The sequence below is a fragment of the Melanerpes formicivorus genome, unplaced genomic scaffold (genome assembly GCF_026170545.1).
Source record: "Melanerpes formicivorus ecotype bairdi unplaced genomic scaffold, bMelFor1.0.p_v2 SCAF_58, whole genome shotgun sequence".
Taxonomy (NCBI): Eukaryota; Metazoa; Chordata; class Aves; order Piciformes; family Picidae; genus Melanerpes; species Melanerpes formicivorus.
The window spans coordinates 985,840-1,013,429 of record NW_027142410.1 but is presented as its reverse complement, the minus strand read 5'-3'; the positions used below and the strand labels follow the sequence as shown (position 1 = coordinate 1,013,429).

Here is a 27,590-nt window from a genome sequence, read left to right as displayed (position 1 = left end):
TGTATATAAGGTTACTGAGACCATCTGGACAAACATACATGAACAGACCAAGCAGAACAGAGGTTTCATTCCTCTCTTCCCCTATAGATTGCCTTACCTATCTATAAGTTATGTCAGAGGCACTCCTTATGCATTCTTTACAAGTCCTTCCCTTGTCCCATATGTGATCTGCTCCCTGCCCATCTTCTGGCTCTCTGATCTCCAAGAGATCATTTCCTATTATGCCACATCTGGGAATTTTGTGTGTTTTTATGTGGTTTATAAACCTGCATTGATCTGCCTCCACTATGTGCAACCAGCAGCTCCTCTCCAGGGCTGAGAGGAGCCAAAGCCAGACTACTTTGGACGTATATATTGGCTTGAGCCAAACAAATGCCATTCCTGACAGAAGGAGGTGTCATCAGGGGAGGACAGGGCACATGCAGTTGTAGACCTGCTGCAGTGTGATCTAGAGCCATGGGAAGCAAAGGGAGTTTGCCAGTTGTCGCTCATGGATATCCTGCACCTCAAAAAATGGGTGGGTTTCTCCTTCTGTCATCAGCCAAGAGTTGTCCAAGGCATTGAATATCCTGAAATTCAGATGTAGCAGACCCCAACACTTCTAGAAAATGCTAGCTTTGGGGCTTTTTTCTCTCTGCATTCACGCAGCAAGCATTGTTCCCTGCTCTACATTCAGTCCTTCTAACCAACCTCTTATGCAGCCTAAGTGCCTTGCAACTGGAGTGGAGTTTTCCAGAGCAGTGTGCCTGAAAAGCAGCAAGCATGTTGTGGCTTGCTGAGGTGCAAATACTGAAGTGAAGGCTGACGCTTCAAGTGTGCTCTCTTGCCTGCTTGCAAGATTTTATGAAGCATTTAAGATATATACTGCTCTAGGGCACAGGGAGAGAAATGGATCAAATGAGAAGAGCCTCAAAAGGCAAAGAGTGTAATGAAACATGAAGCAAACATGCCGAGATTCAGATGGTGCAGTACACCAGCCCTGGTCAGCAGGAGAGCAGATAATGAGTGGCTGTGGCGAGTGCAGAATGCAGGCGAGAGGAAGAAATATTGACAGTGCTTGCAAGAGGCTGCAATTGTGTGTGGGGGGAGACCCATGCCAGAGGCAGATGGAACCGTAGGAAAGGCACAAGCAGGGAGGGAGGGAAGGGGACGGAGCTGCAGGGTAACTCCATTTGCTTTGTCCGCTACTCCTCCGGGAGAAGGAGGGTGACAGTGGTGGGCAGCAGGGCGGGGTAATGGGGTAGCTCCGTGCCCAATGCACCTGTCACACCGGAGGCAGCAGAAAATCCGCTGCGGGGCATGGGGCCGAGGAGGGGCGCCTGCTGCTCCCCGGATGCGCCTGGAGGGGCTGGGACACCCCAGAGCTCCGTCCTGGCAGCGTCGCCCTCTGCTCCCGGTGCCAGCGCCCAGCGACCGGGAGGGAGCGGAGCATCTCCTGGAAACTTTGGATGCGCCGTCCCGGAGGGCTTCCCCGGGGCAGCCATCCTCCTCTTCATTCTCCTTCTCCTCCCGGGCTTTGTCCCAGGGGGTGCCGACGGAGCCCGGGCGAGGTGCGGGCTCTGGGGAAAGGCTGCAGAGATGGCAAAGGCTTCAAGATGCGCTGAGAGGAGGTGGCCGGCGGCGCGGGTGCATCCCGGGAAGGGGGAGACGAAGCTCATATAGAGAAGGAGACAGGAGGGGGCACCCCGAGAGGGGTCAGGAAGGGGCACCCCGGGAGGGTAGGGCTGGGAGGGCGTCCGCCAGAAGGGACGACCGCACCCCGCAGCTCCCAGCTTCCCGCAGAGGCGAGCCGTGAGCCTCTGGGCGGTCGTCTGCCCACCTGGGGGGGCCGAGAGCGGCAGGGGCATCCCCCCTCCGCCTCGTCTTTCTCTCCTCCCCTCCGCCGCCTCCCTTCCTCCCTCCCTCCCTGCCTGCCTGGGATGGTGGAGCGAGCCGGGAGCACCCGGCAGGACGGCCCTGGGCGCGGGGGGCGACTAGCCCCGGCGCCGGTGGGGAGGGCGGCCCGCCGGGGGGGCTCCGCCGTCTCGGGGCTCCGCAGCCCCCGCGGCCGCCGGCGCCGGTGATGGCCAAGGATGTCCTCGGAGGGGGAAGCCGAGGCTGCTGCTGAGAGCGGGCCAGGCAGCACCCCCGAGCCGGGGGCCACCGCCGCTGTGCGAGAGGAGGTGAGCGGCGGCGGGATGCCCGCTCCGGGCCGGGGGGAAATCGATGGGGTGAGAAGCGGGCGTGGGGAAAAAGCGGGGAGTCGCTACTGGAGGAGGGTGTCCCGGCTTGCGGGTGGCGGTGTGTGGGTGTGTTTGCGAAGCCATGGAGAGCCGAGGAGCCAGCCACAGCCCGCCTGGTTACCTGCAGCCGCGCAGCGGGGACAGCCGCCAGCCAGCGCGGAGCGGTGCGCGGTGCGGTGCCCCGCGGCGCTTTGCGGTGCCGGGACTGCCGGCAGGACCCCGCGGCCGCTCCGAGCCCCCCAGGGCCGCGAAGTGGCTGCAGCTGTGAGGTTCTACCTATGGGCCCCTGGCCCGCAGCCCTGCACAGGTTGCCGGCCTCGGGGCGGCGGCTTGGCCGGCGGCTCTGCACCGGAATGATGCAGTGGAAGAAAAGGGGGCCTGTGGAACTTTGGCTAAATAAGCCCCTTGGGGTTTGGCCTAGGAGAGCCGACAGCTTCCCTGGGACTTCTGAAGGGATCAAGAAAATTGCAGCTGTGAGGTTGTGTCCCTGGTAGGAGCATCTAAAAGGGTTTGCAGCCAGGGGCTCCGTGCCTTTCAAGTATTTCAGGCCAGAGGAGGAGGTCATCTTTCTCCTTTTCCCTTCGGGCCTGGGCACTCTGCATTAAAAATACTGTAGAAAATAGCAGTATTTTCTGCACAGGTTTCTTTGAATCAGCTGTGGAGTGCTTACCATGGCCTTACTCATCATAGAGAGGCAATGATAGATGTGTATTCTGAGTGTTGACACAAAATCCTGAGCCAGAAGGTATTGGCCAGACAGAACTGCAGGGCTCTATGGCAGTAGGTGACAATCTGTGTACAATCTTGCACTCTTGGGACAGCAAGCTGTCCTGTATCACGAATGCCTTAGATTTTCATCTACATCTAATGTAGCCTTTGATTCCAACCACAGTGTTAGGTCTGCCATTTATATCTTTTAATCCCTGCACAGATCATGGAAGTGACTGAACTTTCTTCATTACAGGGAGTGCCTGCTCCCAGGGATGCAGAGAGCAGCCTCAAAGCAGGCAGAGAAATGTGAAAAGAGAAGTGAAAGCAGCCCTGTTCCAGCTGTGTGCAGATAGTCTCCTCAAAGCTTCTGTAATCAGGTCCTGTAGCTCATCAACAGTCTTATGGTCTTAAGTCAAAATCCAGTAGCCTCAACAAAGCCTATGTGAAGCTGCAGTGTATTTAGGCTAAAACCAAACAGCACTTTTAAAAGTACCTATAAGAGAAAATTGACTTTGCAACTTGTGTTGGAAAAACTATACTCTTTGGGTGAAAATTAGGGGTTCCTCCTGTGCAATTGCTTTCTAAACACCTGCAACATGCTTCACTGTGAAGAGCTGTGGCTGGATCCAGGATACAGCTGCTGTTCCAGTGGTAGAACTCCCCAATGTAATTACAGCCCTGCAGAAGATCAATAGATGGTTAATGCTGGAAGGGATTTTTTGATTTATTTGGTCTATGACCAGGAACTACAGAAGGCTTTCCAATATATTAAGTCCACCATAAAAACATCCAAGCCATTTCCAGATATGAGAGCACTTGATCTCTCTGCTAAGCACGTTGCATCTTGCTCTGCTCATCCTCTCCTCAGTTTTTCTTCTGTTTCAACACAAACATTTGCACATTTGAGTCTACATCTCAAATGCCTGTACCAGTGCTGTCTTAACACTGCAGGCTTACAGTATTGGTCTTTTCCTCACACTTTCTCCATCCCTGTGTAAATAGCCTTTTTGCACTGGGACCTGCACAGTTGTGTTTAAACACCCACTATTAAATGGGCACTTCGTAGGCTTCTCTGTTAGTCTTGTCATGTATGGATTTCATGTAGGTCAAATGCATGGCCTTACATCTTAACAGTGACTGAAAATTGCCTTTGTGGGGTAATAAATCAGTGTGAGATAAAACCCCAAGCCAGAAACAGAGAATGTGTCTGAAGTCTCAGTTTTTGCTCTTGAAACTGGGACATGTGAAAATGCAGCTGTGGATGGGGAAGGAGAGAGGCAGTTCACTTACCTGCTGTGGCCTTTGTCCCCTCTCACCAAGGGCTGCTTCAGTTTACTGCTGACTCAGCTGAATGTCAGAGCAAGCCCTCAGATTACCTGCCAATATTCTGGTTTGGGGTTTTTCTGTTGAGGCATTGATTGCTTGAGCTGGATGAGCTGGAACAGCTGTGCTTTTGGTGGTGGTGTAGGATTTTACCATCTCATCAACTCTTGCAAAAAAGACTCAAGGTCTTGCCAAAAAGAATCAAGGGGCAGGGAACACAAACTGGAACACAGGATGTTCCACATAAACATCAACAAAAAATGCTTCACTTTGAGGGTGGCAGAGCACTGGAACAGGCTGCTCAGAGAAGTTGTGAAATCTCTGTCTTTGGAGGCATTCAAAACTCTTCTGGACGTGTTCCTGTGTGATTTACTCTAGGTGATCCTGCTCTAGCAGTGGGGTTGGACTCCTTGATCTTCAGAGATCTCTTCCAACCCCTACCATGCTGTGATTCTTTGAGGGGAGGCAATGAACAGGACATGTTTTTCCAAGCATTTCAGCAGCTATTGCTGCAGATTGAGTCTCTGGACATATTTTCCTTTATTGTCCTCTCTGAGGTAGCAAAACCTGCTGCTCTGTACTGCCCTGGTGAAGCTTTGGGCTGGTGGTTTTTCTTGTCTTGCTTATTACTGTGACAGCCAACACCTACTCTGAAGAGCTGGCAGGGACTTTTCTGTATTCTTGCCAGTTTACACCTCAATCAGGAAATGGTCATTAACATTTAAATCCCTAAAACTTAGCTGGAAATTGGTTTTCTTTTCAGATAAGTGAGGCTAGTGAGTACAAACGGTATTTATTTGCTACCATAGCCAAGTAATCTCTGAGGAAAGCTGAAAGCAGCAGCCACTTGGCATTTTGAAATATGTATTTGTCTTGTCTGTACTGGCAGAGTCAAACAGCAGTTGTCCGTGCCCCATTTTATCTTCTCTTCCATATTTAATAACTTTAATTGGGCATGGCATAATGTAATCAGTTGAGTATTTAAATAAAAGGAGGAAAAACCTCATGGGTTGATGTTTCTGAAACCCATGGCCATCAGCTCACTGATGGAGATATTACAGAAGAGAGAGGGCCACTTAAAACTTTCGTCATCTGCCTCTTGCTGCCAAGGTGAACTGCAACAGGAGCTTGTTTCAGAAGTGCTCTTTGAGGTCACAAGAGCACCAAAGAGTGTTCCAAGTTAAGAAAATGCACACACTGCTTGTTTGCCAGCTGCAGTGTGACAGTGTAATGACTGTCAAGTCAAAAGACAGCTTGGTCCTATCCTCTTAAGCATGACTCTGGAGAGACATCCTTGGCTTGAGAGATTAACTCCATTTAGTTCCCCAGCATATTTATCCTTTCCAGCCAATATGAATGTCAAATGTATTTTATTTACCAAGGCTTATTTTTTGGCATTTCATATATCAGGCATAAACCATTTCACAGCTGGGTAGTTTAAATTGTCCCCAACTATGAGCTGAATTGTACTGGTGGTAGAGCGATGGTAGAGGAAGTGAGGCAGGTGAGCCTCTCAGCTTTATCAGGCTTGCTGTAGGTGCACCTCACTCATTTGCAGATCCTCATGTTGCGATGCAATCCCTCTCTCACAGATCCACAGGAGCTCATTTGCTCTGTGCAGCCTTTCCAGCAATCTTCTCTCCCTCTAGAGGCATGTTGTCATCCCCAAGACTTCTGTGCACAAGAGAAATGAACCCAGGAGCAGGACTGTGATGGAAGTTAACGCTCTTTCTCACCACCCTTTAAGCAGAAGCTTGGGGATCTATTTCCCTTGTAAACCTCTCTCTCAAGACCTGAGCAGGTCACTAACTCAACAGCCCCTGCCCAGAGGAGGGTAGGGAACATGACATGTGGCCGCTAGGGAGGCTCTACTTTTCCTTACCCACAGCTCTTCCAACCCTCTTGAGAACGACCTGCTCCTAAACAATAGCTGCTGGTTAACCTGGTGGAAGACCATCCCAAGTCACCATCCCAAGTGAGTATGACTAACTCTGCAAAGAGTTCTGCCCCTCTTGAGTGAGGGTCAGACAGAACAAACTCCTTTCTACTGCTCCTGCCCTTGGACATAAACCAAGGAGTGCACCTCATTCTTTGATCAAAATGGTCTCCCTCACAGAGGCAAAGGAAGAAGTCCATCGGCATTGGCATCAGAGGAACTGAAAAGCCTTTCCCCCCCCCCTCTTGATCCTGTAGTTCCAGGCAATATTTGCATTGCAGATCCTGTCATAAGAAGATCTGTGCTGATGCATCACATCTTTTTTTTTTCCCCCTGCTTTTGTTCTTTTCATTGTCCCACTTTATCTTCTGATCACGTGTCTGTTCTTGGTGCCCTGAAGTTGTCTGTCTTCTCTGTGCTTCATATAAGCTGTCAAGATTAAAAACAAAAAAGAAAAAGATAGAAAATATCAAATGTCTGAGATATGAAGGGCAGCCTGGACTCCTGCTGTGTGGGCTTCTGTGAGCAAAGCTTTCTGAACTCTCCAACAGAGAGTGCTCCCTCACCACTGTGGCAAAGACTAAAGTGAGTTGCTCCTTCCAGATGACTTTCTCAGTCCCCTCCAGCAAGGGAATTTTTTTTAGTGGAGCATTGAGCTGGAGCAACTAGAGAGCTCATGAAACTCTGCCACTGAAGGGCTGTGAGGAAAATTTAGGCAAGCAGCTGTCAAGTATGTAGATGTTGCCTCCTGGGAGAAGGTGAGACTAGGTGGTAGGCCTCCACCAAACCTATTTTCTAATACTCTTCTCTCAAGTGGACAGAGAGTCAGCTGATACCAATGGAAAAGTAATGTCTCTTGCAGACTGTTATGAAGCTCCAAATACTCTATTTTTCCCACTTCAAAGACCCCAGGGGACCATCTCCCATCAGAAGGGAAGACCAGATACCAAGGATGCCTTTCAATCAGTGCAAGCCATTGCACGAGTGAGGTAGGAAGCGTCTTCTCACTGGGAACAGAGCACAAAGCTTCCTCTCATTTGTTTAGGCTGTTCAAGATCTGTGGAAAATTTTCTAGGCACAGCCTAAAACTACCACAGAAGAAAATAGCTCAAGTCATTGCCAGTGACTAGGGGCACTGCAGAAGCAGAGATTAAAAACAGTGACATGTCCTCGAGTAGTCCATAACAAGTGGGGCTCATTTCTGGGTGTATCCTAACATCTGATAATGAGGTTAACACCAAAAATAGTGGCTGCTGAGCTGTGATCAGTACCATAAGGCCCTTTCAGTTGGTTCAGTGACACTCTAGATAAGGCTGCCTTTGACTTTTCACTTACAGCAGGAGTTCTACTTTTCAGAAATGGTTGGTTGTTAATTAGTTTCGAAGTTCTAATCATGGAAAATATAGTTCACTCAAGAGTTCACTTTCAGACTCCAATCATCCATTGGGTCCCTCTGAGCTTAAGAACTGTGTAGTTAGAAATAGCATGTCATGAAACTTGGGTTAGGTCACAGTTATTGTAGTGGCTTTGTTAACTACCCAGAAAGGGTAATGTCATTTAAGCAGAACAGCTGAGGAGGTATTGTAGTGGGGATGCTGCCAACAGGAGCCCAGGGTGCAGGTCAGGGATAGAGGCTGCCTCAAGAGCTGCCCATGCCAGCTCCTCCCTGAGCACCCACCCTTATGCCCACAGCACATCTCACAGAATCACAGAATCAACCAGGTTGGAAGAGACCTCCAAGATCATTAAGTCCAACCTATCACCCAATCCTAACTGATCAACTAGACCATGGCACTAAGTGCCTCATCCAGGCTTTTCTTAAACATCTCCAGGGATGTGAACCCCAACCCTCCCTGGGCAGCCAATTGCAATGGGCAATCCCTCTTTCTATGAAGAACTTCTTTCTAAGATCAAGCCTAAATTTTCCCTTGCCCATCTTGAGACTGTGTCCTCTTGTTCTGTTGCTGGTTGCCTAGGAGAAGAGACCAGCCCCCACCTGGCTACAGCCTCCGTTGAGGTAGTAGTAGACAGCAATAAGGTCTCCCCTGAGCCTCCTCTTCTCCAGGCTAAACAACCCCAGCTCCCTCAGCCTGGGCTTGTGCTCCAGACCCCTCCCCAGCTTTGTTGACCTTCTCTGGACACATTTGAGCAACTCAACATCTTTCTGGAATTGAGTCTTGAATCCCATCCACAGCTGCACAGGTAAGGAAGGGCAGTGCCTGCCACTGGCAGGGCAGATGGCTAGTGGGAAGTCTGGAGGAGTCTGGCTGTGCACAGCACTGGCAGCTCAGCAGTACCAGGAGGCTGGCAACCATCCCAGAGCAGAGTTAAGATTGTGAAGTGGTGTCTGGTGTACCTGGCAGCCAGCAGCCTCTCTCACGGTGCCACTGGGAGAGGACAGAGGGGATTATGCCCCACAAAATGCCTGACCTTTTAACTTCTGTGACTTTGCATCAGGTGAAGAACATCCAGGGTATCCCAACTCACACAGCACTGTTTCTGTATGGATGAGGTACTGCAGATCCCAGTTCATCCAGGCCTTGTCAAGGAAAGGCTGGTGATACTGGGCTTCAGGAAAGACAGGGACTAGAAACAACCAGCTGGTGAGAGTGGGGACTAGTGGAAGCTGACAGCAAAGGGCAGAGAGCAGGTCATGAAGGGTCATGCTCCTGGCAAGGAAGCTAAGGGTAAGTAATTGAAGTGACTTGCAAATGTGGAGTCTGCATAACCTGACCTTACCAGGAAAAAGGATGGTCACGGTGTATTTGGCTGTGGGAGAGAAATGATTTGTGACCACGCATTTATGGCTGGAGACCTTTATACCCGTGCCATTGATTGCCATCAGGAGCTGAATTGTGGAGGACAATATTTAATTAGCATGGAAACAAAAGTTATTCAGCACAAGGCATTGGTGTCTTACACTGAGTAGCTCTCATAGACCAGCCAGTGCCCTGCAGGACAAGAGGTGGAAGAACCTGAATGCCCACGGGTACAAGCTGTGCCATCTCCCTGACCCTGTGATGGGCAGGGAGGAGCACAGAGCACCATGAAGGCTGTGGGGTGGTAGCATCTGTCAGTAGAGTCCAGCCAGCATAGGTGTCCCTCTGAGGACCATAAAGAGGGAAAACAACCCCCTCGTGGCTGCCTGGAGGTGATGTGGCCAGTTCTTGGTGGAAGAAGAGGGTAGTGAGGGCACATACTGAAAGGGTAGGAATGACAGCCTGTCTGCAGGCCTGAAGTGGTTCTCTGCAGGGGACTGTCAGCAGACCAGGCAGGAGCTAAATCACCCAGTTCTGACCAGCAGGTACTTGGAGTGGCAGGATGTGACAGCTTACATGCAGATGAGACACCTTCCCAGCTGCTGCAATGCTTATGTGAAAGCACTTCATTAATGCTATTTCTTCCCTGTCTTCAGGAGGTACCAAAAGGTGTAAGTCATGCCATGGGTCAAAGTCAAATCCAGAAATAAAATCCAGGTGTCCTGGCTCCCAGGATCCCTTTTAACCATTAGATGTTTAAAGGAATTTCCAGGGGAGTTTTCACCTGCTGTGCTGTCACATGTTATTGCAGAATGTGCTGCAGAGAGGGAAGAGAGAAGCAAGAGGGAGAGAGAGGTGATACTTATGATGAAACCTCGTTTCTCACAGGGAAGCATTACCTGCTGGCATATGACCTCATCTTAACAGGGGCACTGTTGTTAAAAAAAATATGACAGCTCTGAGGTCCCAACTCTGCTCAAAATGGTGCCACAACGAGGAAACACATTCCCCAAGTCAGACAGAGAAGCTGAAGCTTGAGCAGTGCCTGAGTATTAGGGATGCTCAGCCCAGCAGCACGAGCGACCTGGCATGGCAGCAGCCCAGGCTGCGGCAGCTCAGCACCGTGGTGGAACTGGCAGGTCTTCTGCTGAAGTGGGGCTGGCAGACTCCAACTGGGAGGTCACACGTGGGAGATGGGAAGGCTGGAATTGAAAGGTCAAATCACAGAGCCACACTTTTCTGGTTTTACTAGGTAAAAGGACAGGATTTCCACTAAGTGAGGAAAAAAAGCCAAACAACTTCATGGTTCTGGACACAGCTTGATTCACATTTCCCTTTGAAAGACTTCCCTAGGTGTCACTGGAGCTTGGATCAGTCCTGCACCATATTTCTTGAGAGCACTTGAGAGATATTTCTATCCCCCACTTAAATCTCTGGGTGTTCCTTTAGAGTAAACAAAGATTAAATGGTGTTCATAATAATGAACTATTTTCCTCACTTACAAAGCAAAAAGAGGCATTCAATGAGTAGGCTGCAAATAGCTGGTGAGGAACTAACATTCCTTGAGCTTCCTCCTCACTAGGCTCTCTTCTCCCAGCTCCTTGCTTTCCCCACCTGGGAAACTGGTCCATGGCTGTTGTCCAGCTTGGCTCTGGGTGAGTGCTGAGACTGAGGGAAGATTGGGCAGGACACATGTGGTGGGTTGAAATTACCCCCCAGCTAATTTGAGAGAATTACCCCCCAAAATAAAACTGCCAGGCCAGCTCAGATGGAAGCAAATGAAGCTGTATTTACATGCAGACTAAAATCTAGAAATATGAAATGCAATGTATCTGTACAAAATATGCAATGTTTGCATGTATTTATAAACAACACAAGAACTCCCCTGGACAAAAGCAGGGACTACCAATAGCTTCCCCCTCTTCCCCCCCTGTATAAGGGAAAAAAGAAAGAGGAGAAAGGCAGAGAGTAGCTTGTTAGTACTTAGACACAACAAAGAAGTGCAGCCAAGGTCAGCAAGCCATCAGAAGCACTCTAGCTAGTATCTGCTGGAGTGAAGAAGCCAAAAAGAGAGTCAATTCATACAACTAACTTTATGTTAGTTATCAGACCAATGGGAGTATTTAGACCTTATTATTTTCCCTTTACATCCAGTGGTAATTTATTTACATTCTATCACTTTCTACCCAAGATCTGTGGGAAACTTCCTAGGCATCAGCTTAAAACTGTCACAACACACTAAGGCACAGTTTAGGTGCCCTTGGTGGATGAGGACAACACCTGCCACCCTAGGGACCTGAGAGTTGAAATGGACAAGCTTTAGTACACCATTGAACCCTGGCTCCAACATCCACTACTGCAGGCTGCTCATTTGCACAACGCAGGAGAAAACCACCTGCTCCAGCACCACCAGCCTCCCCCCACTGCTCACTCCTCTGCAAACCCTGGAGAGCTGCATCTTGTGAGCAAAGGTGGGTGCGAAGCAGGGACTACAGGAGCCTGTTGAACCCATCTGGGACTTTGCCAAGCACATAAAGGCTGGCTCTCCCTTTCTTGCTGGCCTCATCACAGTATCACAGTATCACAACTAAGGTTGGAAGAGACCTTGAGGATCATCGAGTCCAATCTATAAACACAGAGCCCATGACTAGACCATGGCACCAAGTGCCACGTCCAATCCCCTCTTGAACACCTCCAGGGATGGTGACTCCACCACCTCCCTGGGCAGCACATTCCAATGGTGAACGACTCGGTCGGTGAAGAACTTTCTCCTCACCTCGAGTCTAAACCTCCCCTGGTGCAGCTTGAGACTGTGTCCGCTTGTTCTGGTGCTGGTTGCCTGGGAAAAAAGACCAACCCCCTCCCGGCTAAAACCACCCTTCAGGTGGTCCATCCCTCCTGGACCAAGGCAATGGGAGCTAGTCCCACCAGCTCTCCCATGTTCCCTTGGCTGGGGTTATTTTTCTCTTTGTGCCAGTGAAGCTGTTGGTTCCACCAGCGCCATCAGCCAGTTGCACTGAGGGATCAGCTAGGCATGAGGCAAGCTGTGAAACACCAAGCTGTGGCTCCTGCCAGTCACTCAGCTGACAGTGGCTGGGAACCACATCCCAGGAGCTTTCCTGGGATAGATGATGCTTTTATCAGTTGCCTTCTAAGTGTTGAGGTGTAAAAGTGACCCTGTGTCTACTAGGAACCTCCAATATTCATGGTGGGGGAGTGGGTAACATGAGCTAAGCATGATGAGTGCTTAAAGTGTGGGGATGAAAAAAAAGAAGAACCGTTCTTGGAGCTACTCTTGCTCTTAAGCAGCTCAAATCTCAGCTTTTCTTTCCTGATGAACTTATTCCCAACATTGACATTACTGAGAAAAATCCTCTGCCCCCATAATATGCTCTTTGTGTTGCCACTCAGTTGAAAGCCAGTGGCAGCAGCATCAGCAGTTTGGGGAGAAAAGGGATAATTTTGTAAGTGCAGCATTTTTGTGAGCTTGTAAGAAGCTGCCACTAAAATAGCCTTGGTTTCTATTTTGCAAATGGTGACCACTTTGTTGCTAGGATTCCTTGGCATTGAAAATGTAACTGCATGTTTTCCCTCAGAGCAGCTTGTGAGAGCATCACCTGTGGCTGTGTCTGGGGCCAGGTTCTTCGCACCATTTGCATACGTGCCCGTGTGAGTGGCTTTCCCATCCTGCTGTGATGTGTGGCACACATGCTGGCTGGGATCCAAATCCTTTGCTTTTCTGGGATTTCCTTTATTGCTGCTTGAAGAAGTCAGAAGTATCCTGCAAGAGCTACTGCTGAATCTGACATTTCAGAGGACTGGAGGCAACTCCTGTCCTGACCTCCGCTTTCTTCATCTTCAGATGGTGACAAATTCATGGGAGTCAAAGAGCAGGCTCTTTGGATGGCATTTCAGGGGTGTCCTAGCATTAGGAATTCAGGTGGGTCAGCAAGATTTGTGCCTTTTCATGGTTTGTCTTGTCCTCTGATAGGCTCTGCTGGGGAGAGGATTTAGTTCTACTATTTTGTGCACCTTCCCACCTTGAGGAGTTCCTGCTGCCAGCTCCACTGATGGAATGAGAAGATTAAACCTCCACAGGAATTCAAGCAAGGAGAAACAAAAGGATTCACGCTCACCCCAGGAGGGCCGCTATCAAAGTGAATGCCTGAGCCTGCGACCCTACAAACAAGTGGAATGTGTGCAGGTTATTCTTTCTGAACCCAGTAACAGTGTTTCTGCTGGGCATTGATGTCAGGGCCCTTGCTTGCAGGAACTTTTCATTCTCACAGGAGTGCCATGGCAGAAAGGCAAATGGTGCATCCAACACATACATGCAGCAACCAACATGCTGCATATTCAAAGGCGAGGGAAGTTCACTTTGGTGCAAAATGGCTTTTCCTGCTGCCTTCTATCCCTCATATTTTCCCCTCCCTCCATGCAGGCAGCCACGCTGAGAGCCCTTGCTACTGGCTCAGCGTGAGCTAGGGGTAATGGGCTTCTTGCCACTCAAGATGGATGGCAGGAGGGATTTTGTTTCAGGCTCCCCAGGAGGGGATTTATCAGATGACTGTTTTAACATCTCCCTTTTCCCTCACCAGGCCTTATTACTGATGCCTCACGCAGTGACCAGATTGGGTCATGCGGTGGAGGCGCACTTCTGCCCGTCATACACCAAGGTCTGGTTTAGCACAGCCCTGCAGGCTCCTTCCTTCCTGTACTAATGAATATCTGACCCTGGAGTTGGTTTGGCTGTGGAAAGCAGTAAGAGGTTCTTCTCTGACTCTTCTCCTGCAATTGAGCTCTCCCTGGTCACCCCAGACCTGCTGGGACACTTGTTGACCAGGATTGCCTCAGGAGCTGAAAGATATCTGCACCCGCATCTGTTGTGGCTGCCTGAGGACAGTGGGTAGAGATCTTCTTGCATCACCCATGTCCACTGCACAAATGGTGCAGCCTTTCTCAGGTTCTTAAGTTGAACCAAGTGTCAGAACTCACTTCAATTATGCTTAAAGGCACAGCCTAGGGCTAACTTAGCAAGGACTCAGGGATTGTCTCTATGTTACATCCTGTCACATCCATCGAGAGGTGGAATATTTTCCCCTGTTCTGTGGAAAACATGCCCTTGGTCAAGATGGAAGAGTCTCTCATAATTAGACACAAGATTTGCTTTCATCCAGGAAGGTCACCACGTGCCAAAGTGTGTGGCTTGTGGTTATTGATTGTTCTTTCTCTTTCATGTATCTCTTTGGGATATATCAATCACAAGCATAAATCTGCAGAGGCAAATGCAATTGTGACGGCCATTAATTAACCTACCCTTTCCCCCTTTCTTCCCTTTATTCTTTTCTTCCAGTTCTCTGTCAGTGTTTCCCCCACTCCTTTTTACCCCTTGGACAGGAAGATTACTCTTGCTAAATAAGAGGAAAAAGGACAAGATCTCTCCTATGAGGACAGACTGGGGGAGTTGGGGCTGTTCAGTCTGGAGAAGAGAAGGTTCCGAGGTGACCTCATTGTGGCCTTCCAGTATCTGAAGGGGGCCTACAGGAAGGCTGGGGAGGGACTGCTCAGGATCTCAGGTAGTGATAGGACTAGGGGGAATGGAATGAAGCTGGAGGTGGGGAGATTCAGACTGGATGTGGGGAGGAGGTTCTTCACCATGAGAGTGGTGAAGCACTGGAATGGGTTGTCCAGGGAGGTGGTTGAGGCCCTGTCCCTGGAGATGTTTAAGACCAGGCTGGATGAGGCTCTGGCCAGCCTGATCTAGTGTGGGCTGTCCCTGCCCATGGCAGGGGAGTTGGAACTAGATGATCCTTGTGGTCCCTTCCAACCCTGACTGATACTATGATACTATGATAAGTTTGATTCCTTGCTCACATGATTAATCCCAAGCTGTGGGGTCATTTTGTTGTTGAGGACAATAATAAAGTCAACCTGTAGCCCCAAAGCCAGGTCTTGGCAGAGAGCAGGAGCATACTGTGATGCCACACATCTCACTGAAACACAGCTGCAGCATCAGCCCTGCAGCCCATTATCACCTCCGTGGGAGCTTCCTCAATTTAGCACAACCTTATCCCCCCCCACAGGCTGCAGGGAGAAGATAGAGGCATAGATACGTTTTTTTTTGAGAAGCTCCCAGTGGTGCTTTCCAGGTCATAGAATCAAGTGCACACTGAGAGCTCCTGGTGAGCTTCTCGTCCACCAGCAGTCTCTCTCCTCAGGGCTGCTTTCCAGCCAGTCACTGCCCAGCCTGGATTTGTGCCTGGGATTGCCTCGACCCAGATGCAGGACCCTGCACTTGGTCTTGTTGAACCTCATGAGGTTGGCTTGTGCCCACCTCTCCAGCCTGTCCAGGTCCCTCTGGATGGCCTCCCTTCCCTCCAGCGTGTCTGCTGCACCACACAGCTTGGTGTCATCAGCAGACTTGCTGAGGGTGCACTCAATGCCACTGTCCATGGCACCCACAAAGATGTTGAACAAGACAGGTCCCAGGACTGATCCCTGAGGGACTCTGCTTGTCCCTGGCCTCCACTGGGACATGGAGCCATTGACAGCCACAGTCATAGATGGGCCAGGAGGACTGCTGGCTCGTATGATGCTTTGGTGTTGGGCTCAGTGTTTCCCTGTTGATCCTTGACCAGGTCCTTTCTATGGGACTGGTTCCCTCCTGCCCAAACTGACTGGTCTCTGTCCCCACCTGCCAGCATCCTTCCCCTGCCTTGGTGGCAATGGCATTCAGAGCATGTCTAGGCTGTCCTTTTATCTCCTCCGTCTCTTTCCACCACCCTGTGTTTCCCCTTCAGGTCCCTATTTCCATTCAGGCCACGTCTTCACTACTTTCTGTTTTCTCTTATTCTTTTATTTTAGACATCACAGCATTTTGCTTCAGCAAAACTGCAGCTCCTGAGGTCAGCCACCAAGGGCAAACAGATTTTACAGGTGGGGTTTAAAAGGACAGGAAACCCTTCAGGCATGATTTCCACCAAAGAGAATTCTAATGCTTTTGATACTGGGGAACCCAGATAGCTGGCTGCAAACCAGACACAGCCAGTCAAATGTGGGCCCCAAACTGTCCACAAAAGAAAACACATTAGAATAAATTCATGCTGTGGCAGCATATTTTCTGCTTATACAGCTCATGCTGGAGTTTTCAAGGAGACTGAAGCATGCAGTCTGACAGAAGAGGGGAAAGACTTTTTGTTAATAGTAAGCAAAAGGCAAAATTCTACCTCAGATTCCTGAGGACTGTGATTCTGCCAAAATAGTTTAGTCCGTTTCCTTCGGACTTCACAGACTTTTTCTCCACCTCTATTTGGGTCAGTCTGGCAGGTTTCAGCTCCAATTTATTTTGCCAGTCAAAGTCAGAAGTGGACAAAAGGAGGTTTGTCGTTGTCACTGTAACCACCTGCATGCTGTAAGCGGTGCTGAGGCAGCTAGAAGAAGAAGAGGCGCTGCAAGCTCACAGTGCCATACAGCTGCTCTCAGGGTGAAATACAGCTGCTGATGAAGAGCATACAGCAGCAGTGGGCCGGGTCATAATGTGCTCCACAGAGGCTTTGGGAGGCTTTTTCTTCATATTCCCTGTAGAGCTGCATGTGGGATTGCTCCTGGCAGTGGACGCTGGAAGTGTGAGGAGCACCTCTGTGTCCATGTAATGCCTGCAGCCTTGTTTTTTATGATTGACAGCTTTGTGAAGAGAGATGTCTTGTGCAAGGGTGTATTTAGCCATTAGTCTGACGGGGTTCTGCAGGAATCATTGCCAGATCTGACACTATCTACTGAAATTAAACATCAAATCGCTGCTGGTAACATTTACAGTTGGCACAAATGTTATCAGGCTGGTCAGTAACTACAAGAGCAGCACAGTCCTGCAGAGAGATCTGCTTCATTTGATTATTTCATTATTCAAGCCAAAGCCAGATCTGAAGTTACACATTTCAGGGTGGAGAGTGCAGCCAGCTCTTCAGCTGTCCTCAGAGACAGTGACTCAAAAGACACCTGGGAGCAAAGTGAGTGAGCAGCTGAACATGAACTCTCAGGGAGGGACTGGGCAAACATCTACTGAAGTAAAAAGACAGTAGAAGACAGTAAAAAGGGGGAATGAGTAGGGATGGGAGGTGACTTTATGTTTTGGTATGGCACTAGTGAAATAAGTGCTGTGTCCACTTGCACAGTACACATCTAAGAAGTATCTCAGAGTGTGCTGCAGAGAGAGCAGAGCACCAAAAAAGAGCTAGAACTGTGTATTGAAGGGCTTCAAGACCTTCATCCATTTAAATGTTTAAAAAGAAGGCTGAAAGGTGTCATAATTAAGAAGAAGTAGCTTCAGAGAGAAAGGAGTCTTTCATTGCCTACAGAATAGCTCCCCACTGCCATGAATAGAGGCCGAAGTGAGACAAAATTGCAGTGGCAGTAAAATTTCATCACCAGAACAAATTACAATGGGGATTGCAGGTTCTTCATTTCTTTTAGTCTATCAGTTAAAGCAGAGCCTCTTTATGTGAGATGAGCTTTTACAAAACACTAGTTACCAGGCCCATTGCAGAGTGAAATTCCATTGCCTGTGAGCTACAGGAGCTGTGGGGAGAAGGTGTAGTGTCTCCCAGTCTTAAGGTGTTAATATAGTTCAAGTTGTAATAGAAGCTGAACCTTCCTGACCCAAAATAGCCCTGCAAAGTTGAGAGAAGTTTCTGTGCTAAAGAACCATCTGGTGATTTATTATCTCATAAAGGACCCTGCCATCACTGAGGGACAGTCACATGGCTCCGGAGTGTCCTGCCGTCACACAGACTTGTGTCTTGGGTCAGCAGAGGCACTGAGCCATCACTAGTAAAACAGAGGCACCAGATTTCAGGTTAGGCTCCCAAAAACCTGAGCTGGTGGCATCACTCTGGGCTCCTCTGAGTGTGGCACTTCCTCCTCCTGCTAGCAGAGTGCTTGCTTGGAAGAACAGGGACACACACACCACCTCAACCTGAGCCCTGGGAAGTTCATTTGTTCTTATCTACCTGTCAGGAAAAAGGGCACTAGAGTCACAAGCACAGTTTACTCACCCAGAGGTGTGTTGTTCTGGTTCTCTAGAATCAGTCCCACGTTCCAAATATGCCTTTTAAGGGGAAATCAGTGTTTGAGGGGAGGTAATTTTTTTACATTCTCAGCCACCCCCAATGTGGTTGCTTGTAGGCTCACTCAGAATGGTTACCAGCTGCAACTTACTTGCCTGTGTCTTAATACTGATCATTTGCAAGGAGGTTGGGAAACCCTGGCCACCAGATCATTGCTCATGCTCTCACTTGGCTCTAGCTGCTGAGCAGGGGTCACGCCAGGCTGTGCACTCCTTCTTTCATAGAATCATAGAATCATAGAATCAGTAAGGTTGGAAAAGACCTCAAAGATCATCAAGTCCAACCTGTCACCACAGACCTCATGACTACTAAACCATGGCACCAAGTGCCACATCCAATCCCCTCTTGAACACCTCCAGAGACAGTGACTCCACCACCTCCCTGGGCAGCACATTGCAACAGCTAACAACTCTCTCAGTGAAGAACTTTCTCCTCACCTCAAGTCTAAACTTCCCCTGGTGCAGCTTGAGGCTGTATCCTCTTGTTCTGGTGCTGGTTGCCTGGGAGAAGAGACCAACCTCCTCCAGGCTACAACTCCCTTCAGGTAGTTGTAGACAGCAATAAGGTCTCCCCTGGGCCTCCTCTTCTCCAGGCTAAACAACCCCAGCTCCTTCAGCCTCTCCTCATAGGGCTTGTGCTCAAGGCCTCTCACCAGCCTCGTTGCCCTTCTCTGGACACGTTCAAGAGTCTCTCTTTTCTCTCTCTCTCCAGCCCTCCACACTCAGTGAGATTAACAGCCCGAATCTCCACACTACTACAACACACAGCACGTTTTAATGACTTTAATTACGGTGGCTGCAGCCAGAACCCAACCTATTTGCTGTTGAGCCAGAAGGAGCCCTGGGTGGGTGTGCCTGTGCGAGGGAGGCTCCACGCCGGTCCTTGCATACCTTCTTTTGATCTTGGGCATCTGCCATCGGACAGTGCCTTTGAAGGCAGCTGCCCTTTCAGCCACTGCCCGGATGTTTTTATCATTTGCAAACTAAATTTTGCACTGAGCTTTCTTGAAGGAGAAATAATCAACATGTTGCCAGCCTGGAAACTCCTGTCTGCTACAGGTGTCAGTTGAAATTCCAGTTCTTCGTCAGCAGTTAGAGCTTTCTGAAGTATTTTCCAGCAACTGCAGCAACAAATTAAACAGCATCTATCATTTAGTGTCTTGGAAGGCTCCATGCCACCTGACAGTAAACAGACCACGGGAGGATGTGGAGATACCTCTTAATTTTGTGTGCTACACAGATCCTTCACTCTGCCTGAGCTCTCTGGAAATGACACACCAAAAAAACCCAATGTAAACATGAAGCAGTGCTGCGAGGGCAGCTGCTTGGGGCCAGAGATGGCTTAGGACAGGGCTGTCCCCAGATCTTACCCCTCTCTGCATGGCTCCCAGCACAGGCACCCACAGCCCTACCCACACTTGCCACCTCTCACCCATGGTATTTTCCTGATTTGCACCAAGGTCTACTAAAGACTTTGGGAAATATTTTGTTGTTGTTGTTGTTTTTAAGTGTGGAAGAACAAAGTGAATTCTGGCTTGTGATTATGGATAGTTTGGGCAAGAGGTAGCAGGAGATTCCAACCCAGTCAGGTGCAATGAGAAAGGAGGCCTCTGAAAGCTGTTGAGCAGCATGCCAGAATATATCTTGCAAGACATCCTTTAGAAGCCTGTGTTTTTAACACAGCCTGAAATCCATAAACAAGAAGACTGACAGCTCAGCTTCTTCATAGCATTCCATCCAATTTCCACAGTCATCAGAGATGGTTGGAACCTTTAGGGTGAAACATTTGATTTGGTAAATCCATCCCTTTTCACAGAAGCAGCTGTAGAATCATGGAATGGTTTAGGTTGGAAGGGACCTTCAAATGTAATCTAGCCCAACCCCTGACATGGGCAGGGACACCTCCCACTAGATCAGGTTGCTAAAAGCCCCACCCCACTTGTCCTTGAACACTTCCAGTGAGGGGACAGCCACAACTTCTCTAGGCAGCCTGTGTCTTATTTAATCTTCTATCAAGAGGTTTCTCAGGTTAACACTGGAAGCAAACCCTGAAGCAAAGCCATAACAAGCAGGAGTGGAAGGACTCCTCTCTTGATTTGGGTTAGGGACTCAAATCCTGAGTCCTAGCTCACAGGCAAAATGTCTGTGGACTGAGCCTCTGTCTGTTCTGGGACAGTCTCTGTTTGGCTCTGGTTTTCTGTCAGGCTCTCTGTCTTTGCTTTCTTCAATTACATTTCTCTATTAACATTTTCCAGGAGTTATGCTTTAGTTCCACATCAAAACAAGGCAGATCCCACAGCATTCCTCAAAGGATGTAACTCCCGCTCGCTGGCTGGCTCAAGTTATCATGGAAATTATTGGTTTCCTTCAGCATTTATTGTGCTCATCTAGAAATACAAGCTTGCCCTGTTTTGATCTGCAGCATTATGCACAGAAAGGAGAAAATTCCACGTAGTACCACAAACATCATTCATGCAAGAAGATGGTATGCTAATTAATAAAGTCTGGGAGCCACTGGTTTAACATATTAATGAATTTGTTATGCAGAGAGAGATGGAAAGATACATTTCCTTATTAGATTTTTTTTTTGAATGTCTGATCTTTTTGTTGTAATTATGGCCTGTTCCAGGTCTTTCTTACAAACACTCTAATAGTGTTTCCAATAGCATAATTGTGTTACTTCAATATTTCAGCAAAGGGAAGGAGAAATAAGGGAACAAAGGCCAAATGAGTGTATTCAGAACTTGAAAGAGGAGGGACAGCTGTGGGGGTAGACCCTGGAAGAGTGGTTCCTTCATAACTGAGGACCTGGAGAAAATGGCATCTGCTTAAGAGCAAAGGAGGATATGAAACAGTGGGTCAGAAGAGCCAGGAGAACTAATTGTGTTTTACCCAAAGGGTTTTGAATGCGAAGGCCCTGCTGGACTGGACTGGTAGGTATGTGAATCAGAGGGATGTGGCAGTGGGCTTTATGGCTTTGCATTTTCACTAATGCAAGGAGAAGAGGAGTTGCCCTTTTACATGCTGCAGTGCCAGCTGTGGAGGTAGCCTGGCTTGGGCTGATCCAGCCCTTTCAGTGCAGTGGGTTGAAGACCAGTTTTGAAGTGTGTCCAGAGGATGCATGCAGAATGTCACCCTGGATCTGCAAGCCTCTGAGCTGCTGCCAGCCCAGCCCAGTGCCACCCCAGGACTGGTGAGACCAGAGCCTAAATGTCATTTCAAGGATCTAAGCTCATTAGGAGGCATTTGCCCGCTCTGATAATGGCCACTGATAGCCCCAACCAGCAGGGCTGGTTGAATTACCCTTTGGGGAGAAGCACACCTGTGGGTTCTAAGTTGGACCACAGAGCTGCAGAGAACGGAGGTTATTAGTCAAGGGATGAGAGATAAAGGGAAGGTGGGGATTGCAGTGCCTTTGGCAAATGGTGCCTTAACTGACATGGGACAGCCCAGGGCCAGACTGACAGAGCTTTAAACAAGCCATAGAAAAAAAATGGGGTTCCCAGAACTGCATGGAGTAATTAAGAACTCACCTTGCATTAAAACTGACTGCTGGGTATCTTTTGCTGGGTCCGCTGGTGTTCTTCACAGTGTTAACCATGTGGGATTTTGCATGAGAAGTACCTGTGGAAACTTGTGTGTGAACTTCAAGTCCTGTGCTAGAATATTGCCCAGCTGTTTTCTTCTGCAGAGTCCCAGTGACTGGAGCAGAGAGATGTTCATTTTTAGTTTTCTTCACCTCACAAAACCTTCAGGGAAAAGAAAGGGTAGAGGTTTGCAGTTCTTCATTGCAGCCTGCATTTTTTGCATTACTATCCTGCTTAAAAGCTCTGGATCCAGGTCAAGAAAAGACAAAGAATAGAAGACAGCAATTCCCAGTGGAGTTCCCATGAGTCAGAACAGCCTAGGGCCCTAACCCAGGGTCCAGTGTACAGCTAGGGCAGAAGCCTGTGTTGGGGCAGCACCCACACTGGGACAGAGTGATGGATATTTGACAAGAGTTTCATGACAGGAGACTCTCTGAGACTGCACACAGACTCGGGGGTTCACCCCCATAGTCCTTTTTCAGCTGATTTTGGGACTGCCTGAAGCCCCCTTTTGGCTTTCCTCAAGGTTTCCTGCAAAAGGCTAATAAACCCAGCCTTATCCTTACCCCTATTAATGACTTCTCACTGTCTTACCTACAAAAAAGTTACATACCATATCCCACATAACCCACTTAGCTCCTCTGCACCCATTTTTCACCAGAATAATTGTTCTTTATTCTGTCACATACACACATGCAAAAAGCTTGGGGTAAAAATAGAAATTCTCTACAAATTCCTTCTGAGTGCACCAGGTAGAATCAAGGGTGAGATTCTACCTTAGTCCTTGCAGACAAACACTGGTGTAGCTCTCTAAAGTGAATAAAGTTGCACTGCACTTACAGAGTGTCAGATCAGAAGATAAGAAATCAAAACCAAACCCCCTGAAGTCTAGTTTGGCAGCGCTCACAGCAAGCCATAAAACCCTCTGTAGTTATTTTGAAGTGGTCCTATGTCCCAGAAAAAAAAAACCACAAACACCAAACCCAACAAAACCCCAAGCAACAAACCAGCAGTATTAAACCTGAACTTACTGCCCTGCAAGGTTAGATGCCAGTACTTCCATCTCATTGAGAAGACAGTGAATTCTCCTTTCTAGTGGCACCCTGCTATTATTTCCTGAATCAGGATATTCTGCTCCTTAAATTCTTTGCTGCCACACTGTGACTTACTGAATCCTAACTGCTGTGGGACCAAGATAAGTTACACTGGGAAGGAACTTGTTCCATGGAAAAAGAAAGAGAAGACATTTCCCAACCCCAGCATCTGTTAGCATCTACGGAGCAGTTTGATGCGTTAGAGGTGGCCCCTCGGGAGAAGGAGTAACAGTGTGCTTCTATTTTTACACGGGATCAGGCTCGGCAGAGGGCATGATGATGCACGAGTATCAGTCTGTATCTGCTCTCTCACTGTCATTTCCTCAGCGTTGGGGAGAGGGAAAGAATGGCAGCGGGAAGAGGGACGCAGAGCGCCCTCCCCATTATCCAGCAGGGCAGCAGGGGGGGTCTTGCTTCACGCACTTTCTGCAGATGTGCAGCTGCCAGCCAGCAGCATAAGTCCAGCTGCTGCTGCTCTGTGCAGGAGAGAACTCCGTTTCCGCTGGCAGCTTGGCTCAGTCTGGTGTTTTTTATTATAGCCCAGCACAGCGTGACAATGCAGCTGATTCACTGCACCACGGCTGGGGTGAGGGCTGCAGCCACGCTGTGGGAGTACGAGAGTGTGAACTCCAACGCTACTCCCAGCCCGAATCTTGGGACTTGAAAGGAAGAGAAGTGCTGCCTTTTAAATATTCACGCATACATCCTTAGCTCCAACACTTACGCTTTCAGGTGTTCCAGGTCAGAGTGAGCCTTCTAACCAGCCTGAAGCTGTGCTGCACTGTGCTGTAATCCTGACAATTTTTTTTCAGCTAAATGTGCTTGAATCTAGTAATTTTCCCGATGGCTCACCTCCAAGAAAAAAATGGTGTCGATCATTTGGTAGGTTTCAGGGTTGAGTGTGAGTCAGCTCTGAGTCAGGCAGCATCTCCAGCTCCATGAAGTGCTGGTCCCCTGGTGCTGGCACGACCTATGGGGCTGCAGACCTGCGGTGGATGATTCTCCCATGCCTCCCTCCTTGTGTTAGGGAACCCAAGCACTGGGCCCTTGCAAAGCAAAGGGGCAAGCCCACAGCCCCACATTTTCAGCTGTTCATGTGCTGTGAAGCCCTCTTGGCCGCAGAATATGGCAGAGTGTGTAGGTGACGCTGTCTCCAGGCAGGGAGGAGGAGGGGACCCATCTTACCCATCGTGGAAGGGCCTGCCCAGCTCGGGTGCAGACATGGCGAGTCACTGCTGCAACAGCCCCTGAGCACGTTGTGCAGAGTGGCATGACTGATGGATTCCTCACTCTCTCTTTGTCTTTCTCTCGCTTTCCCCTGTGATGCGATTGAAGCAACGTCCTGTGAAGCAGTCCCTGAGTGCCTGCATGTGCCGAGAGTCCCACTGGAAATGCCTCCTGCTCTCCATCCTCATGTACGGCTGCCTGGGGGCAGTGGCCTGGTGTCAGCTGGCACGGGTCACCAAGCTCAGCTTTGATAGCTCCTTCAAGGGCAAGTCCATGATCTACCATGACAGCCCATGCTCAGATGGCTACGTCTATATCCCACTGGCCTTCCTCTCTATGCTGTATGTGGTATACCTGGTGGAGTGCTGGCACTGCCACGTCAAGAGAGAGCTGCAGTACAAGGCAGACGTGGACAGTGTCTACGAATGCATCAACCGCATGCAGCAAGCCACTCCATGCATCTGGTGGAAGGCCATCAGCTACCACTTCGTGCGGCGAACCCGGCAGGTGACCCGGTACCGCAACGGCGACGCCTACACCACCACCCAAGTCTACCACGAGAGGGTCAACACCCATGTGGCTGAAGCTGAGTTTGACTACTCTCACTGTGGATACAAGGACATCTCCAAGGAGCTCCTGGGCCTGGAGAGCTACACGGCCACCAAGCTGAGGTTCACCAAGTGCTTCAGCTTTGCCAACATTGAGTCTGAGAACTCCTACCTGACTCAGAGGGCTCACTTTTTCACAGAGATCGAGGGGCTGGATGACTACATGGAGGTGAGGGAAGGCATGCAGCTCAAAAATGTGGATTTTAAAGAGCTTATGATGGCCTACGGGGACCCAGATCACCTCCCATGGTATGTGTCCCACTATGCTTTCTGGGTGGCAGCTATCCTGATGATCTCGTGGCCGCTCAGGGTACTCATAGAGTATCGGACTGCTTACGTCCACTACCATGTGGAGAAGCTGCTGGGCCTGGAGTACACGGCTCCCGCTGCAGCCGAGGAACCCTTGTACCGGTACCGCATGCCCCGAGACGCCACGCAGGACAGCACCGAGCTGGAGTGGCACATCTGCACCAACCGGCAGCTGATCCCCAGCTACTCAGAGGCCATGCTCATGGACCTGGCCAGCTCCCCAGCCTACAACGGCTACACGGTGTGCCGGTACGGCGAGACAGCCCACGGCTGTGAACACTGCAACCGTGCCTCCAGCACCTCTTCCATCTTCTCACGCCACGCTTTCCACAGCTGCAGCGGCACCTCCCGCCTCTCCCTCAACACCAGCCGCTTCTCCCTCTGCCGCCTCCACGGCTCCCACAGGACAGGCCTCTGGAGGAGCCGCAGCAGCAGCATCGCAGAGCGGGGCTGCCAGGATGAGCAGTGCTGCTCCTACTCCAGCCAGCTGGCGGTCAACGAAAACCCCCCAACCTACCACGACGCCCGCTTCTTCCCTGTCCTGATCGTGCACAGGTCGGAGGGGCAGGACGGGCAGCGCTTCTACGTCAGGCGCTCCTCCTGTCTGGAAACCTCTCTGTGACAGACCTCCATGGTTTCTTGGCTCCTCTGCCCCGAGGGGACAGGGCTTGCAGAGGTGCTGTTGGTGGAGAGCCAACATGAGAGGGAACTTCTTCACTGTGAGGGTCACAGAGCACTGGAATAGGCTGCACAGGGAGGTTGTGGAATCTCCATCTTTGGAGACTTTCAAGACCCATCTGGATGTGTTCCTGTGCAACCTGTGCTAGATTCTATGGTCCTGCTCTGGCAGGGGGGTTGGACTCAATGACCTCCGGAGATCCCTTCCAACCCCTAACATCCTGTGATCCTGTGATGTGTTGGTCTCCACAGTGTGTCCATGGCAGGACAAGCTTCAGCTCTTCCACCTGCCATTGAAGGAGGACACAGGCACTCTGATCAATGGTTACCCTTATTTCCAAGGACTTCTTCCCCTCCTTCAGCTGGTCTCCCTAGTCTTTAATTTCTCTCTACACTCTTTCACTCCTCACCTTTTCTCTGCTCCTCAGTCCTCTGCCTCTCCTCTCATCCCACCCTCAGTCTTTGTTCTGTGTTTTAGTCACAGCATTTCACTGCTGTTACTGCTGGAGGATTTACAAAGCTTGTCCTTTGCAGAGTGTTTGCCCTCTTGGATGCCCTGCAACGTAAGAAACTCAGAGAGGCAAAAGGCACATGGCCAGCCAGAGCCAAGTCAGAAGGAGAATTCAGATCTGCAGGCTGAGTCACCTCCTGCAAACCCCAAATGAGGTGCTTTATTTATTCTATTTTCACCACTCTTCTTCTCTTTTATTCTGTCATTTGCTCTCTCCTTTCTTCATGTTCTCCTCTCCCCTTACCCTCATCTTCCTTTTTATTTTTGCTTTCTTTTTCATTTTTTTTTCACTTCTGCTTCCCAGTTTTTCTGGGGTTTGCTGGGGAAGGCTGTAATTGCCTTCCACTGGGCAAAAATAAGGTGGTTGTGGCACAAATGTCACTAACTGCTGACACAGCCACAGGCTATGCCCCTGAGAAGTGCTGAGGACTTCCTTTCCAGAGCAGTGACATATACCAATAAAGCAAAAAGCCCTTTGCTCACCTTGTCCTGCCTGGTGTGCAGCAGAGACACTGGTGCATTTCCAGCTGTAGTTAACCTTGTCCAGCTCCACCCCTGTTAGCAATTGTTGAGAGCCATAACGTAGATCAGTGCCCTGTTAGTGCCACTATTTTTAGGACCTTAGGTCTGGTTCGTGGTTGTTTCATTCCTACCACTTGCACAGAGCAACACTGGCTGGGTAAGGGGGGAGGGGCTGAAGAGGAAAAGGTAAATCTGGTATTAATTCTCCCACCCATAGACTGGAGTTGTTAGGAAGCTCTTCCACCCACAGCGTCTATCAGAGCAGTTGCAGAACTGCTCTGTTATCTTCCAGCTTTCCTTGTGCCCTGGAGAGGGCTTTTGGCCCATAGCCCACTGCTTGCCTTCCCAGGCGAGAAGTGGTGCCACCCCAGCCCCAAGCAGGGAGCACAGCTGGGAGCCAGCCCCACCAGCCACTCCTGCTGGAGCTCCAGACTCCTCCCAAAAGGTTTCCCCTAGAGCAGTTACAGCACCTTCCAGAATTAATCCCAGCAATGCCAGACCCAGAAGATGTCCAGTCCCAGAGGAATGGGCTCCTGCACTGTGGGCTGTGGGCTGCCCTCCTGGCCCAGCTGGAAGCCCCTCGAGAGTGAGGAGCTGACCCAAGAGGCTTATGGCCACGCTGAGGACCCACCAGGGACCTCACAACTGCCAAACCTCCATCCAGCAAAGGGTTGGTCATATGCTGAGCAAGCTCTGTTCCATTTTGTCTTGTGGATGGTGGATTGTTCACTGTGAGTCACAGGAAAATGCAATACAATGGCAATACAGTCACTTCCAAAGACAAATTGTTGTCACACACAACAGCAAGTAGGTAAGAAACCAGACCCCCAGAGGGGCTGGCAACAAATGCTTCCTCCCAGATCTGTTCTGTGTGTATCCATGTGTAATAGGAGATTTGTAAAGTCATACTAGTATGTGTAGATGATGTACAACTCTGAATACTTATATGGTGATTTCTTATGGCATTGACTGTTGCACCATG

At 49.6% G+C, this 27,590-nt stretch overlaps 1 protein-coding gene across 1 annotated transcript; it reads left to right on the top strand.

Annotated features, from left to right (window-relative positions):
• The first annotated feature begins 2,072 nt into the window (after nt 1–2,072).
• Nucleotides 2,073–27,590, top strand: LOC137452725 (transmembrane protein 151B-like). Its single transcript, XM_068161374.1, has 2 exons — nt 2,073–2,162; nt 24,089–27,590. The coding sequence occupies exons 1-2, from the start codon at nt 2,073–2,075 to the stop codon at nt 25,517–25,519; spliced, it is 1,521 nt and encodes a 506-aa protein (XP_068017475.1). The 3' UTR covers nt 25,520–27,590.

Excerpts from the sequence above, each read along its gene's own strand:
- LOC137452725 (XM_068161374.1), top strand. The coding sequence starts at position 2,073 with ATGTCCTCGGAGGGGGAAGCCGAGGCTGCTGCTGAGAGCGGGCCAGGC. Across the intron at positions 2,163-24,088 it reads CCGCCGCTGTGCGAGAGGAG|CAACGTCCTGTGAAGCAGTC; the intron begins GTGAGCGGCGGC and ends ATGCGATTGAAG.